General features: G+C 40.7%; 1 protein-coding gene across 1 annotated transcript in view; it reads right to left on the bottom strand.

Annotated features, from left to right (window-relative positions):
* Positions 1 to 1,689: 1,689 nt before the first annotated feature.
* Positions 1,690 to 12,396, bottom strand: part of camkmt (calmodulin-lysine N-methyltransferase) — a 115,104-nt gene continuing 104,397 nt past the window's right edge. The window contains exon 12 of the mRNA XM_059359040.1: positions 1,690 to 5,332. Coding sequence (XP_059215023.1) covers positions 5,234 to 5,332 — 99 coding nt within the window. The 3' untranslated portion in view covers positions 1,690 to 5,233. The remainder of the gene's footprint in view (positions 5,333 to 12,396) is intronic.

Below are 12,396 nucleotides of genomic sequence, written 5' to 3'. Positions count from 1 at the left end.
AAAAGTCACTTGTTAAACTGAAACACCGGCAGCCCTATTTTTAGGAGGAGTGATTTTTTTTCACGAGGTTAACCAAACCATCATTTTGCGGCCAATAATTTTGACAAATTATGCAAACATTTGTCCTCAATTAGCTGAGAAAATGTGTCATTAATCCAACTATCCTTGCTACTGTTTATCTTATGATGCCTTTGATTGAAATTGAAATTGACAAGTAACATTGATAACTTGTACTGGAGGTTTTCAGGGGACACTGTGTTGAACTTTTTCTGCCACTGTAATAACTCACAGAACACTAATATGCATGGTGTGTGTTGAATCAAATGTTCTCTACCATGTTCACAACAATTTGGTCTTTCATCATCTAGCCCTCACTTCCTTCCAGTCTTTACTCTTTCCCTTACTAACGCTAGCTCACTTAACCCTAACCTGACAAAACTCGCTTAACCCTAACCAATAACTAACCCTAAATCACGTAATCATAAACCCAACTACCTTAACCCTGACTAGCCCAAGCTCTAACTCTAACTAACCCTAACTCACTTAGCCCTAGCCCCCCCGTGTCCCCTTCTTCCTCCTCCCTGTGCTCTCCTTTCTCCCCCTCTCGTCTTTTCCTCCCCTCTCCATCTTGACACAGTGCACTGAGCCTAATCGTGGATAATTGGGTGGGAGGGGCAGTGGGCTGGTCTTGCCTTTGTGTGCAAAGGGCAAGTGGTCAAGTTAATGGGGCCCTTGTGTCGAGCCGGGAGCACTCTGTCTCTCTCTTTTTCTCTGTTCGATCACTCACTCGGCCAGTCAATCTCAGACTCTCAGTCAGCTTCTCTTTTCTTTCACGGCTGAAGCTTTTCCCCCGCTGTTTCGATCTAGTTTCGCCTCATTTCCAGCAGTCTCACTTCGCCTTTCCTTCCATCCATTCAGTGTGTCTTGTCCCATTTCTTTTCTCTCCTCCTCCCCTGCACTCTTGTCTTTTCCAGCCTTTCTCTCTTTCTCTTTGCCGCTTTTTCTATCTCTTCTCTCTGTCTCTCCAGCAGAGTGTTGGGGAGGAGAGAACAGACCTCTTTAAAATATCAAAAGACAGATCAGGAGGCCTCGCTGGTCCCTCCCTTTCTGCTAACTCTCCCTCCCTCCTTCTCACTGATAAACAGAAGAGTGAGCCTGCAGGATTAGCTGCTGTGTACTGCCTTCCCTCCCTCCTTTATCCCTCTCTCTTTTCTTCCTGTGGAGGGGTAGACTGTTGACTGGGCTTGATATGTGTGTGTGTGAGCACGTATGTGTGTGTATCTGTGTGTGTTACCTTGTCTGGCACCAGCTTAGCCTGCAGGAGGCCATTGTGTTTGAAACACAGGCCACAGCCGATCTGGGCCCGAAGGAAACTTTATTACATCTGTGAACATTTAACACTGGATTGTTAATAATGGAACACACACAAGCTGCTTTTTCAACCAACTCCACATGATAAGCATTTATTATTGTATCAATCACCACAGAAAATCTTTAGACATCTTCAAGGTGATGGAGAAAAAAATGTGAAATTAAATATTTGTAATAATGAAATTATTTTCAATTCTTTTGAGAAAGGTTTTATTAAAGAAATTTCACCATAGCGATAACTGATGGGTTGAATTGTGCTTTGTGCATTTTCAAATAGACAATTTCAGAAGAAAAGAAGTCCAGGCAACCAAATTTCTTGAAGAAAATGTATTTTTATTTGTTCACAAAAAAAAAAATCACCCACCCTAAGACTGCAGACTACAACATTCATTACTCATTGATTACAGTGAAGCAGAATTAAATTAATATATTGAACAGAAAAACTCACTGTATGAGGCCATGTCCACACCAAGGAGATAAAGTATTATTAAAAAATTGGTTCATAAATACAGTTTTGTGTATTGTGTCAAACCCTGAAATAACATAAACCATATGATAATTGTGAATTAACATATATCTCCAATCTGAATAAAGATGAAAAGAAATGGTGGCTGAATAAAAAGGATCAGTGTGGAGAAAAAAGATACAAGTAGATCCAATGTGAAATGGATCTGGATTAGTGTGGACATGGCCTGCAAATGACCAACAATTCTAAGGATTTTTTCTGATAATTAAAGTAATAGCCTTGCTGAAATATCCCACAATAAAAACAACAGTGGCATAAATCTGTTGGAACAGAGCACTCCTGGATGATGTTTGCCAAACATTATTCTCAGCTGCAGAACATGATATTTTCTTGAATAACACTGACTATCAGTGGTTCCTTGACTTTCTGTTAATGTCACAGTGAAAGGTGTTCTAACACAAAGCACTAATATCACGACAAGTAGTGACAGCATCACTGTATAAACACTAGGGCTGGACCCGGACACTGGACTATTTAGATACTTTTGGGATTTGGTTATTTGTCTTTTGTTTTGTTTTGTTTTCTATACTGTAGGATAACAGAATGCTTTTATTGAAACCGACAGACACATGTTGCGATGCACTTACTTGTTGCACTCCCTACTAATATTAGCTGCTCTGTTTTTATACATTTTAGGCTGAAAAAATGTGCATGCAGGTGGTCTATCGGGATTAAAGGTAAACCAGTGTATGCATGGAGTAAGTCCAGACTTGGAGATCAAAAAATTGTATCCAGACCAGCCCGAGTACTCAAAAACTTTATCACTAAAGATTGTGGGTGCACCAGGTGAAGATTTTGCCTCAAACAGAGGCAGTGATGTTGCAAGAAGCAGCAACGCAGCGCAGATGTCACAGTAAACAGTGGTGTCCGAGGCCAAAGTGTTACATTGACACCACTGTTAGCGGTGGTGATGTCACACTAGGCAGTGATACAGTCACTGTACACAGTCACAGTTGGGATGGTATTTATGTGCTAGCCCACAGATATCAACGGTATACAGCAAGCTGCATTACAGATAAAAATGTAATTAAACACACTTCTAAACCTTTGCAATGGGAACGCTGTTGCAATGCAATTTAAGTCCTCAAAGCATTGAGACCACTGATAAAACTGGCTTAATTTACTTTTCTGAGTAGTCACACACAGGGAATAGGCCTACCTCTCATTTCTGAAGGTGGATTATTTTTTTCAACATGAGGAATGTAAACAGCAGCCACTGGGAGATACTGCATAGCTTCTTGGCTGTTGTGTACATTAATGTATCACAGTGAAATATGGAAACACTTTACTAGTGATAGGTACAACTTTAGGCTCGAGTGGCCCACTGATACTTGGCATTTATTACATACCACAAGAAACAAGAAACGGCTGAATGCATGGAAAGACCTGAGTAAAACCGTTGTGCTGATAGAAAAAAGGCAAACAGAAAAATGGAAAAGAAATCTATCTGAAATGTATGAAAGTTTTTGCACTTGAAGACATGAGGAGATTGTGAAATTTATAAGAGCTGTCTTTGCACATCGTTTATCAACTTGAAATCATATTCTAATCCCTGGAGGTCCAGTGGATGTTGCTTCACTTTTTTTTCATGCACATTGACAATAGGTCTGCAGCTCATTCATAATCATTGTGGTAACAGATACTTTGTTCATTTTAGTTGATGTTTTCAACATGCAATGTTTGTACCTGTACTTTGTCAACAGTGTATATTAGCTGAAAGAAAACTGAAGCATAACTTCTCCTGCTTCAGACTTAATCTGGGAGGTGAAATATATTGGTTTACTGTACGTAAAATTTCAAGAATGATCAAATGAATGCACTTCATTGCTGCGTAACAGGGCCAGTGGATATTGGCACATCAGCTGGAATGGCAGCAGGCTGTCTGCACCCAGTGGACATTGGGGTTAAGAGACCATTGATGGGTCTGCATTAAAAAAACAGTGAGAAAGAAAAAAGATGCAAAGAATCCATGCCCTATACAGCATATGATATATATTTTTTAATCTCTTCCACAGTATTGGGGTCAGTAGTTGATAAATGCGATTAGAAGTAGTGTATTGTAATGTATTCTCTCTCTCTCTCTGTCTCTCGTCAGACACACTCACACATCCTGAAGGTGGGTTCAGACTAAGAGCGTTTAGCAGCAGCCACAGGATCTGATTGTTGCCTGCTAAGTCTCTTTGAAGAGCTAAATGTTTGTCAGTGAAGTGATGTAGCTGGCGAGCCCCACTTCTGTTACAAAAACTGTTTGATATCAGTGCAACATGTAGGAGATATGACAGCAGACACAATGGGGCTTGATATGTGTGTGACACAATTATTTTGGACTTTCATCAGGCGGCAGTTTGAAACTTTTTAACAAATTACTAGTAAAGCAGCAAGAGTGAAATTAGTGGGATTGAAGTGTCTGTTGTACATTATAACAAGATTAAATTACAATATGATGTGATGTTGCTGTGTAATGTGCAAGCTGTGGCTCTTGGGCAGCGGCAATTATGCCTTAATCTGAACATGCCTCAATATGTTAATGCGCTGTTATATGTAACGCACAAAAGACATTCTTAATACTGACCTCTGGCTGGGGTGAATGAGTTGAATTAGAAGAAATTAAAGAAGGGAAGAAAGAGAAATAAAGGAAACACAAAGGAAACCGTGAGCTGCTCCACAGACTGTGATAATGAATTAGAGCCGGCTTCCATGCTGGGGCCAGAAACACAGTGGCATAGGTTAATACTGACAGGTTAAAGAGGGCCAACTGACTGAATGACTGACTGAGGAAATTGTGCCCATGTAACTGACTGACTAATCAACTAGTTAAATGACTAAGCAACTGACTGGCTTGTTGGCTGGAATGATGACTGGATTACTGGCTAATTAACTACCACATTGGGTAATTTAACAGACTGGTTACTTGACTGTTTGGCAATGGGGTTCACTTTCCTGGATGGTTGATTACCTAAAGGGATGAACTGATTAAAGGGCTGAATGACTGAGTGACTATTTTGGAGACTGACCTAAGTTTTTTTGGCATATGGAAGATGGTTAAAACAAACTAGGTTGGAATATATCCTCCTTTCCTACTCCTCGTCTATCCTCACTGCTTTGGAAATGAGGTCTTTCTTTTACACTTCAAACTGCAAACATGCACGCTCAAATACTGTCCGAAGCCATGCATCATCTGGTAATAAATCCTTCCAGGGGCCAGTTTTGATATGAAAAATGTCTCGTTTTTGCTTTCTGACTAAACACTTGATATTGAGACATCGTTCCATCTCAAATATCCAACAGCACGTGGAGTGGTCGGTGCTGTGTTAAATTGAGGGCTCACTTTTTGGTTCACTGAGTGTGGCCGACAGGTGGAGGTGCTTTGGTCAAGGTGATGAGGAGAGGATAGTGGATGTTTTCATCGTATGCGTCTTTTCCTTCTGTCATCATCTGGAAAACACACAACATGAAAAGCATTTACCACACAGATTAAAAATTCTATTTACCTAATATTTTAGTTTGGTGGATTATTTGCTTGAAATGAATCCATTTTTTAAAATAATTTAGGGTGTCCTGTCTCCTGTCACGTCTTCACTTTCCTGCTATTTAAATGAAGACAAACAAATTCTCAAGACACCACTTTTTATATGTTTATATATCTGCCCTCTCATTTTTTGGTTCTTTTCTATGAAACCTTTCATTTGAAAACAACCTGTCAAGAAAATCATCCTTGGCAGGTTTGATCAAGACAAAGACACAGTTTATGAGGATATGAGCAACACATGAGCAATTATCCTGGAAACTGGAGAGAGAGGAAGTGGGTTTAACCATCTATTGCAAAGTTACAAATATAAAGAGTCAAACTAATAATGACAGAAAAACATATTTAACAGTCAGTAATACATATTACCACTGCATAATACTTAACAGTAGTTTTTATACCTTTTCTTATCCAATTGTTGTTAATCCTGGCTTGTAGGTTTCTGGCACAGAGTCACGCATATATACATCAATTTACACCAATTTGTCACGCATATATACATCAAATTCTGTAGATTTCTATTGGCACCATTTTACAAATAATTTGTTAGGTACCATTAAGATTTAGCTTAGTATGACACGTGGAGCTGCACTTATATAACGATTAGAGCTAAAACTAATGAGTAGTATAATTATATAATATAAGTATAATTTTTTAATAACCTGTCATTATTTATCTCAATTAATTCATTATTTGATCAGTAAAACCTCAGTAAAATCTGAAATTTTCATCACACTTCTGATGTAAGACCTTTAGGAAAAGGAGAAGTGGAAGTTTTGTCACTTTTGTTTGAAACATTTTCTGTAAATTGATTAATTGACTAACTGTTCCAACCCAAGTGTGCATACCCCTGCATACACAAATACTTCTACTTTCAAGCACACACACACAGCTTTGTGGGATGCCCATGTGGTGCCCACTCGGTGCCCTTTTAAGCAGACTTGGCAGTTTGGGCATGCACAAGCTAATCAGCTCGCCCAGCGTCTGGCCAAATGATCAGAGACTTATGAAAGTGAGTTTAGTGGGTCGGCTCATGTGAGAGTGTGTGATTGTCTGTGGTGAGACCAGGATAGGGCGAAGTGTGGGAAAAGGTTTCCTTACAACAAACAGAAACTTAGACTGACCTCAAATTCACTCTCGTCAGCGGCATGTAAGTAATATGCAAGTGACCATCCATCCAACTCAAAGCTACTGAAACTTAACTCACATTACATACGCTGACTGTGCTGTTTTCACAACCAATGATGCCATTTTGTTCCACTCATCTTATTCATTCTTATTTTATTAAAACTTTGCAGCATTGGTCTTCCACATTGCAACCAAGAAATGAGAAGACATGTCTCTCACTTCATTTAGCTGTAATAAGACAAATATACTGTAATAAACTGACAATGCATTGCACACACAGTTATAAATGCATGTGATACACAGTGAAGTGTAAGAATCATGCAAACAAGAGGGTAACTATGGACATTTGAAGTAAGTATTTGAATCTTCCTTTTGGTGGTTTTTAGGCTGTGTTCAGGCTAATATCAGCACCACTTGAAAAACAAAAGTCCCCTATTATATATTATTTCAATGACACAACAGCAGGTATTGTTTTAACCGTGTTTAAGGAAAATTAAAAACATTTTATTAGTAATATTTATACAAAATAATAAATGATTTTTATATAATCCAGCAAAAAAGTTGGCTTAACTTTTGCTTGTAATGCATTCCTATTAACTTATTACTGTATTACTTTATTATTCATCTATTCATACATAGTAGTTACAATGTTTATGCTGGAAGTCCACAGGTGTAAAATAGAGAAAGTGGTGGTCTTGAAAATGTTCTAAATATAGTCCACATTGTCACTTCACCCAGACAATAAGTTTGTGTGAGTTAAATGGTAACCTGGCACACCTCTCTCACATGTCTCATCACTTTTCCCACACCTCGCCCTGACAAAGTAAGACATGTTCACCTCTACGAACACCATTGCTCCCTGATCTGCCTTTTTCCAATTTTTGCTGAATATGAACAAACTGCTCTCTTCCCTCTCTCCCTCGGTCCCTCCCTCTCTCCCCCAGTGCCCTTCATGTGCCTTATCTTCCTGTGGCCATCCCTCCAGGCACCGGCCGGTGGTTGAACCTCTGACCCCCCCGAGAGAGAGAAAGAGAGATAGAGAGAGAAGAGAGCAAAAGAGAGGGAGGCAAAGAGAGAGTAAGAGAGAGAGCAGACGGCCCAGGGGGTGGTTGGGCGTGGAGGGGCAGCTGCCTGCCCCCTGTGCTAAGCCTGCTATGGGGACCACGGCCAGCATTCACATTCAAATTCTACCAGGCGGAAGGAGCAAGGAAGCGATAGATGGAGGGATGGAGGGATAGAGCGGGAGGGAGGGGGCCTTAACGCGGTAAGGGCTAAGAGCTCGTAGAGGTGAAAAGTTTAACAAGCAAAGCTGTTCCTCCTGATCGCAGGCTGCCTAATCAGCTTCATGGGTGGCTGGCTAAATCGGCTCTCAACGCGACCCCCCACCCCACCGACCCCACAATCTTTTCTCCTTTTTTTTTCCTTTTCCAAGGTGCAAGTCATTTATTTTATTGCCACTTTCAACCCAGCTTCTGTCTCCCTCTCTCGTGCTCTCATTTTGCCTCTCTATTTCTCTTGCCTTCTTCTCTTTTCCCCCCCTGTCTATTCTCGCACTGCTTGCATAGACCAGAGAGAAAGTGAACAAGGTGGAAGAAGAGAGAGGAGGGGGCTCTGAGACAAGGGAGGGACGGATGAACCGGATGTCTGGGGTCTCTCTCGGCAGGATTAGGAAACAGAGAATGAGGGATTGGGTGGATGAAGAGACGAGTAGAGGAAGGGATAGAAGGACAGGCTTGAATAAATAGAGAAGTGGGTCGTGATGTAGGAAATGGGAAGATAGAGGGGAGCAGAGGGAGGGAGAGTGGTGAAGGGGGAAGGAAGATATGTCAGGGAAAGGGGGGAGGGAGGAGGCAGCTGAGGGGGGAGAGAGAAAAGGAGTGAAGGAGGGAGACAGAAAGAAGGAGGCAGGGAAATGAGTGTGAGTGCATGGACACAGTGGGGATACTATTTATGCATGTGAGAGAGACGGGGGATCTACACATGTGCACACACACTCTCTCGCATGTGTGTGTGTTTGAGAGAAATTAAAATTCATGACTCTCTCTTCACAACCATTTGAGTAACAAGATTAAGATGGCGGGTTAGAAAATAGCGCTGGCATTATCAGGCTGCTTGCAGTCCCTCCAGCTGCTTGCCTCTCTATTCCACAACAGTGGGGATAAGAGGATAACGCGCTAGCCCTGTCTGCCCGTCCCAGCACACGCCTTACACACACACACACACACACACACACACACACACACACACACACACACACACACACACACACACACACACACACACACACACACACACACACACACACACACACACACACACACACACACACACACACACACACACACACACACACACACACACACACACACACACACACTGCACATCGGGCCTGCCTGCCTGCTGTCTGCAGTCCCTCGAGTGTGTTTGTGTCAGAGGGTGAAAGTGTGTGTATGTTTGGAAAACTGCAGAGTAGCGAGCTGGGGGTCTAGAGATGGTTTGTAAAGAACTGCTAAAAACACTCCCTGCTCCCTCTCTTTTTTTCACACACAAAGCAAACATTGAGACAGGCAGCATATTCCAAACAAAATCAAATCTGACGCGTGTCAAATCTGGCACAGCGAGGAATGCCAGTATACTCGCAGCAACTGGGGGTACGTTTGTTTAACGGCGCCTGTGCCAGATGGAGGAGCTTGTGAGTCGCTGTGGGAGCATGAAAAGAAGTAAACTCGGCCTAAATGACACATGTGGAAACTCAACCAATTACAGGATGACTGTGTGAATATTTTAACAAGTTTGGATTGTGACTGGAGTGTGTGGCTACCTTGATACCAGAGTTGAGCAATTATTTAGTAACATTAATTTGAGTGATATCATATCATATCATATGATCATGTAGGTTTATAAAGCTCTGTTGTCCATGTTTATGATTCTGTGGCAGAAATAAAACTGTATTAGACATGTTAATGAACATCATGAATGTATGATATGTGCATTGTTTATGGTCATGGTTTGGTATTTTGAGAAGCCTCAGTCCATCCATAGCTCTTGGCATGCAACATGTGAGGAGGCTCTGGGTGTTGAGGTTAAGATAAGAGGAAGACATGTTTTGATATCCAAAGTGTAAAGATAAAGAGTCTGGACCAGGGGTTTCGTCTCCTCCTTGTATGATGTGGTAAATACTGTATAAGGCTGAGTGAATGCAGTGTTACATTGTTCTAATCTGTGAACATCAGATTGGTTCATATGATAGCATAATAGGCCATATTGTGTGATGCAATGCAAAAGTTGCATTGCTTGAAAGCATATGTGGAGATTTTTGTTTTACATGGAATCCCTTTGGTTATAATAATTATAGTTCATTATTTCCACAAGACTCACTGGATTCCTCAACGGTTTGGATGCTACAGTGTCACATAGTAGGGCCATACAGCATCACTCTGATTCGTGCTTACTTTATTGTTGTTGTTTTTTCTGGCTCTGGGTCGCCCTGTTTCTGTGTCCCACAGATTTAACAGCCTATCAAAGTAATACAAGATTGGATGATGTGGTTATTTCGTTTGGTCTCACTTTAGCAATTATGAACTTCTCGTATTTATGCAAAAACAAAAGCAAAAATGAAACAATTATTTTTATTTTTCTCCAGAGGCAGCTCAGCCAAAGACGGCAAACAGGCTGCTGCTCAGGCAAGGCCTTGTGCACATCCAGTTATTATTTTATTTGTTAAGTTAAATTTAAGAATGATCTGAAGTTTTCCACACTAAATTGCATCTGAAAATAAATTTAAAAAACTCACACATTTGAGGAGTTTTGTCTGATGTAATGCTTGAAAGTAGAAGAAAGTTTTTTTTTTTTATTGAACATTTGTTTTATTTTTGTACATATATGCTAATTTGCATCCATTTAATGATATACTGATGTTGTAAAAAATCTCCTTATTGACATCTTGGTACGCTTTACTAAATTTTGAAAATAAATGTTAAATGTTATTTTCTTGAAAACACATTAATCAAATGTATTTAACACAAAAAGGAAAAAAAATATTCAAGCATTTTCTTTCACAGTAGAGGCATTTTAAAAGCTAGAATTCTCAGTATTAAAAAAAATGGCATATAGGCTTTTCTATTCAGTTTTTTTCCTCTCAAAATTGTTACACCTGCTTTTGGTCTTTGATTGTTTTAAGCCGCAGTGAGAGAAAATCCATAGTGTGTGTTCTACTGCTGGTTCTGATATGCATTTTTTTATGTGTTCTGGTCCACCCACTGAAAGTAAATATAGCTGAAGAAAGCTAATCTGTAGTGCAAATGAGTAGCAGCTGCTCATTTGGATGTGCGCGTGTGAGTGTGTGCACATTGGCAGTGTATGTTTCGCTGTGATATCATCATGTGGTGTGTGTGTTTGTGTGTAATGTCTAGCCAATATGCTGTCTGAGTGATGTCTGGTCTGTGTGGGATTGTGATATAGCTTGTTTCTTAGCTGTGTGCACAGTGTGTGTGCGTGCATGTGCGTGTGTGTGTGTGTGTGTGTGTGTGTAATGGTCAGTCAGGCACATACGCACACACACGCACGCGCACACACACGCGTGCACACACACCGGACACACACACACGCACACACACGCGCACACGCGCACACACACACACACACACACACACACACACACACACACACACACACACACACACACACACACACACACACAAAAACCCCACACAGGGGTTGTTCAGAGTGTTCATCAGAAGATAAGCAGAGGAGACTTAATCACCTTCAGATGTGAGGGGGGCACTTCAACTTGTCCTCATATCCACACGCAGCACCTGACCCCACTGTGCGTGTGTGTGTGTGTGCATCTGTTACAGTGTGTGTGCGTCACGCAGATGGAAGTGTGCATTTCAAGAGTGAGCCGAATGGTCTAGCAGTCCCCTCGCATGGCAAAGAAAAGAAAGAAAAATGAGCAACATTTCAGCACGTATTTTCTTATTTTCTGCATCCCACATCAATTTAAGTCTGAATTTCACTGTTCACATTCGGTCAGCAAGCAGCTCTCATCACTAAAACGGGTTTGAGTGGCAATTTTCCCAACCAGTTCAGGTGCTGAACCATTACAATTATTCAATGACTGTATTCCGCGGCCTTGAGGCCCAATCAATTCTCTCAACAGCTTTTTCAAATAAAGTTACATTTCTTTTAAATTTAAGGCAATGCCAGCATCCACTTTAGTCAAACTGAAGCAACTTCTTTTTATTCCTTTTACCTCCCCCCCTCTTCCTTCTTTCAGTTTCCCGTTTAAAAAAATATTTTGTAGAATTTTATACCATTTTTCTTATGCTTCTTCCACTCCACCTCCACCACCTACTATAACACTTTCCATCTGCAGCCATTCCTCATAAATTGAATGTACTTTACAAGTGTTCACCCATTTATACTTGTCAAAAATCATCCATGTTTTTCTGTTCAGAAGGTTTCTCTCTGTGTATATTTTTTCCCCTTATCTGATCTATTTTAAAGCAATGTGCATTGGCCTTTCAGTTGTATCAAATAGGGGAAATTGAACAGAAGATTAAACTTTTTTGTTCTTATGGTTGCAGACTACATTTAAACTAATGTGTTAAAATATGTCAGCACTGTCCAAGACAATTGTGATTGGTTTAAAGAAATCAGACAACCCAGCAGAATGATAATGGACCACAGCCAGACTTTTCTCCAGTGATGACATGTTGTGTGGCAAAGGTGTGCCTATGCAAGACTACATTTGACATTTTGTAGGAAATTTGATTATTGCCTGGATTAACCTACTGATACCATTTCTAGTCCAAATGGAGGTCAGGGGGGATGAGATAAAGCACAG

The sequence above is a fragment of the Centropristis striata genome, chromosome 20, assembly GCF_030273125.1.
Source record: "Centropristis striata isolate RG_2023a ecotype Rhode Island chromosome 20, C.striata_1.0, whole genome shotgun sequence".
NCBI classification, from domain to species: Eukaryota; Metazoa; Chordata; class Actinopteri; order Perciformes; family Serranidae; genus Centropristis; species Centropristis striata.
Note: the sequence above shows the minus strand (reverse complement) of the source record. Positions and strands in the feature narration are given on the sequence as shown.